The sequence below is a fragment of the Nannospalax galili genome, unplaced genomic scaffold (genome assembly GCF_000622305.1).
Source record: "Nannospalax galili isolate Female #2095 unplaced genomic scaffold, S.galili_v1.0 scaffold44, whole genome shotgun sequence".
NCBI classification, from domain to species: domain Eukaryota; kingdom Metazoa; phylum Chordata; class Mammalia; order Rodentia; family Spalacidae; genus Nannospalax; species Nannospalax galili.
Genome location: NW_008355789.1, coordinates 9,355,398 through 9,360,238, shown reverse-complemented (window position 1 = coordinate 9,360,238; position 4,841 = coordinate 9,355,398). Strand labels below are relative to the sequence as shown.

The following is a 4,841-nucleotide window of genomic DNA, read 5'->3' as shown; positions in this document are numbered from 1 at the left end:
GGTCCTGTTACACCTATTATATTTACATTTAATTTATGCAGTTGAGCAGCAGCATCTAAACGAGCAAAAACAAAGCTCTTCAAACGTTCTGGTGTCTCTCTCAGTACTTTCCATCTTATAAAATCAGTAAAAGGCATGTCCTCTGGGCCCTCCCATTGTGGAGGATTTGGTGTTGTACTGCGAATCCACTCGAGCATACCAATTTGCCTGAGCCTCGCAATCCCTTCATCAACACTAAACCAAGGGATATCAGGTATCTCCAGCTCTCTGTCAGTAGGCCATCTTTTGATAAATACCTCAGCCAACCAATCGAATAAACTTTTAACACCCTTTTTAACTGCACGAGCTTCCATATTAAACCTAGACTCTCCAGTCAATCCATTCCCAGACATATTCATTAGACTTCTGCTTAAAAGAATTAGCAAATTCACTAAGTTCTTTAGTGGTGTAGCGCACCTCATGGACCACACTGTCTATCTCTCCTCTAGGGGCCTGCTTAGCTTTGAGTCTGGTTATAGGTCTAGAGGCAACAATAACTGGACCCTGAGGGACATCAGCTTCCTCTTACTGAATGGGATTAGCTTCCTCAATGGAATTAGTTGCCTCAGGCAAGAGTAGGGAAGGTGGGTCTGCTGAGGGTGGGGAGATTCATTCATCAGGTGAATCAAATTCCTCAGCATCTAAGGATTCTAAACCCTCGACCTCCTCAGGGTTCTCTCCACACATCTTTTCCTACCAATGCCCTCACCTTTATTGCTGACACCCTTCAAGGCTGGGAATTAAATTTGCGTTGTAGGTCAGCCAAACGTATAATAAGGGCTCCAGCTTGATTTTCTGCAGCTTTAGCTCTCTGGCTGCTGGAGAGAAGATTCTCTTCCAGGGCACACTTGGAAACCTTTTAAAGTGTTGATTTGAATATGGAGCTTGTCAATTTTGTCATTAAGCTCATTGTTTATCTTCATCACTTTATCCAGAGATGCTAGAAGTAACCAGCCAGCATCATTATTTTTCTTATTTTTCCACAAATTGTCAAATGTTTTATGTATAGGGTCACTAAATTTCTTGCTCTTCACAAGAGGTGAGTTAGGCGATTCAAATGGGTCTATCTCCATAATTGTTTCAAATAGTCTACACCACGGATTTTCAGTGTTCTCCGTGCTATCTGAAGACTCGAGTTGGAGAGCCTACTCTAAATACCAACAAGCCCATTAAAGAAATTCATCCTTTCTGTTTCTCTAGAACCACTCCTGGTACCACAATAACACAATTTAATGGAAAGATATTTTTGAAGTTTCATACTAATACTGAAATTTGTTTTATTAAGGCTTAACAGTAGTTAACCAAGCTTGCTATTTTACCTAAAAGTTACTCAGGATTAAAGATTATATGCCAGGCATGGTGGCACATGCCTTTAATCCCAGCACTCAGGAGGCAGAGGCAGGGGGATCTCTGTGAGTTCCAGGCCAGCCTGGTCTACATAGTGAGTTCCGGACAGCTGGGGCTACAGGGAGACCCTGTCTCAAAAAAAAAAAAAAGGGGACCGGAAAAAAAAAAAAAAAAAAAGAATATAAACCAAAATACCTATAAAAGAATCGGTTCTTGGGGCTGGAAAGATGGCTCAGTGGTTAAGAACACTGACTGTTCTTGCAGAAGACCCAAGTTCGAATCCCAGTACCACATGGCAGCTAACTCTGTAACTCCAGTTGCAGGGGATCTAACAGGCTCTTCTGTCCTCCGAGGGCATTGTACAACATGGGTGCACTTACCTACATGCAGGCAATACACACATACACATAAAATAATAATAAAATAATCAGTTCTTTAAAAGGTCACTAAGACTGGTATTTAATCTATTATTTCTACTAATATTATTTTTTCTGCCCCATAGAATCATTTTTCCTATCCAGATATCACAGTTGCCATTAGAATCACTTCTTCATCTTACTCTGTTTGGAATTTTAAATCAGAGCAGTGGAAGCTCCCCTGATTCTAATAAGCAAAGAAAGGGACCAGAGGCTTTGGGCAAAGTTTCTTTACCTCTTTTTGACTTTAAACGGTGAGTATTACTGAGTTGTGATCATGAGTTCTTCTGTACATCTCAAACAGGCTCATAGGGTGAGCTTTGAGCTATTTCAGCTTTTTCCAGTGTGATAAAATCAAAGCAGAGCAAAGAAGTGATTCAACTGTGTTCTGGATGTGTCTAGTGGGTGTACAGAGGGCTCCTTGGCTCACTGTTCTCGGAGCAGAGCAGCAGCCAATGACCGACATTTATGTAGAGTGCTGTGTTAATAGGATGCCGTGGCTCTGCCAGTTCTGTTGATGCTAAAGAACGTCACCCTTTTCTCAGCTTTCTCCAGTTTCAGAAACTCTGCAGATTCTCCTCACTCTCTTTACCTTACTAATCAGTCCCTTATTGTGATAAGGGCCCCTGGTCTAAGAGATCTAAAGGTATCATGTGTGGGCAGAAGCCTAGTACGTGAAAGTGGGAGGCCTAAGGACAACCAGTTGGCCTAAGGACAACCAGTCCTCAGGAACACCATCTACCTTATTTCTGAGGCACAGAGGTCGCTCATTGACCTGGGACTCACAGTGTATACTAAGCTGGCCAGCCAGTGAGCTCCAGGGTCCTCCCATCTCCACCTATGATTACAAGTGTGCACCACAGTATTTGGCTTCTTTACACAGGTTCTGGGGATCAGACTCAGGTTTCCGTGCTTGCTGGATAAGCACTTGCCAACTGCGCTATCTCCCCAGCTGTGAAATTGTTTTCATTTTTTTAAAACATATAACAGGATTTACAGATGAAACAATACAATGAAGATTTGCCTTAAAATAATGTCAACCCAAAATAGACTGGGGTTTTTTCTTTAGTTCTTTTTTTTGAAACAGGGTATCTCTGTAACCCCAGCTGGCCTAGAACTCACTATGTAGACCAGGCTGGCTTGGAGCTCACAGAGATCCACCTGCCTCTGCCTCCCAAGTTCTGGGACTAGACATTGTGCCTTTTCTTTAGGGTTTTTTTGGGGTTTTTTGGGGCTTTTTAAAATAATTTTATTTACACCAGGCGTGGTGGCGCACGCCTTTAATCCCAGCACTTGGGAGGCAGAGGCAGGAGGATCTCTGTGAGTTCTAGACCAGTCTAGTCTACATAGTGACTTCCAGGCCTGCTGGGGCTACAGGAAGACCCTGTCTCAAAAAAATTTTTTTTAATTTTTATTTTATATGTATGAGTGTATTTCGTGCATGTGAGTAAGTGTGCCCATGTCATGCAATTCCTGAGGTCAGAAGTGTCAGATCCCTTGGAATTGGAGTTAAGGACAATTGTTAGCCACCAGGTGGGTGCTGGGAATCAAACCCAGGTCCTGTGCTAGAACAGCCAGTGCTCTTAATTGCTGAGCCAGCTCTCCAGCCCTTAGTTTAGTTTTTTAATTTTATTTTTTGTGTGTCTGTGTATGTGTATGCCACATGTGTGTGCTGTGTAGTCAGTTCTTTCCTTCCACGCCTTTAATCCTAGCACTCAGGAGGCAGAAGCAGGCAGATCTATTAGTTTGAGGGTAGCCTGGCTACATAACGACTTCCAGGCCAGCTAGGGCTACAGGGAAACCTGTCTCAAAAATACTGAAAATTAGGGCTGGAGAGATGGCTGGCGGTTAAGAACACTGGTTGTTCTTGCAGAAGACCCAGGTTCGAATCCCAGCACCCACATGGCAGCTAACAACTGTCCATAACTCTAGTCCCAGGGGATCCAACAGCCTCTTCTGACATGGGTGAACTTACCTACGTGCAGGCTAGAGGGGGTGTTAAGAACAGTTGTTAGCTGCCATGTGGGTGCTAGGAACCAAACTCAGATCCTCTGGAAGAATAGCAATGCTCTTAACCACCGAGCCATCTCTTCAGCCCTCACACCCAGCCTTTTAAATTTTTTTTTTTGAGGTAGGATGTCAGTTTTTAGCGCAGGGCAGCCTCAGACTCAAGGTTCTCTTGCTCAGCCTCCTGAATGCTGAGATTACAAGCATGTACTACCCTCCTGCTTCCAAGTATTCTCTAGCTCTTTAGAGAAGAAATTACCAAAAAATGCTCGGATAGAAATTATCTCAAATAATCTCAAATAATTTGTGCTTTGATGCAAAGTGGTTGCTGATTGTATTGGCCTGTTAATGATAGAAGCAGTTCAGTGATCTGAACCATGACCTTGAGGTGTGTTGCCTCTGGAGAATGTCTTGAAAGTCTATCCTCCTGCTTCCTGTTACAGAGGGTGTTTTATAATGTGTTCTATCCTCCGTACATGCTTCCCTGACTAGTCACTTGATTCTCCCTTTCTTTGTTCCCACCCTGCATTTAATACTGTACCCTACCTGGTATAGTATGAGGACAGACTCCTTCCAGTGTGTTCTTAAAGATTATATTCATTTTGCTAACATTTCAGGTTGATTACTCTGAGTTTGGTGGGATTTTTTGTTGTTTTGTTTTGTTTTGTATTGGTCTTTTGAGACAGGGTCTCCCTGTGGCCCCAGATGGCCTGGAACTCACAGAGATCTGCCTGCCTCTGCCTCCCAAGTGCTGGGACTAAAGGCCTGTGCCACCACACCCAGCCCAAGTTTGGTGTTTTTTAAATGAAACTCACAGTATTCTTTTTATTCATGAAGGCTTTTAATGTGTGGAACTAAACTTCTGTATCTTTGGACTTCATCCCATACAAATTCTATTCCTGGAACAATCCTCAGAAGAGGATGTGTCATGGAGAGAATTGTGCTACAGGTAATGGTGGTTCTTTCCAAATGGACGGGCTTAAATTTAAATGTCTATAGAAAGTATTTGTGTGTATCATGATTTGGGTTGTT

The 4,841-nt window shown here is 42.9% G+C and overlaps 1 protein-coding gene across 1 annotated transcript in view; it reads left to right on the top strand.

The window, feature by feature from the left end:
- Positions 1 to 4,841, top strand: part of Pik3c2a (phosphatidylinositol-4-phosphate 3-kinase catalytic subunit type 2 alpha) — a gene marked incomplete in the record, with an annotated part of 131,878 nt that overhangs the window by 92,983 nt on the left and 34,054 nt on the right. The window contains 2 exon segments of the mRNA XM_029556280.1: positions 1,889 to 2,056; positions 4,647 to 4,758. Coding sequence (XP_029412140.1) covers positions 1,889 to 2,056; positions 4,647 to 4,758 — 280 coding nt within the window.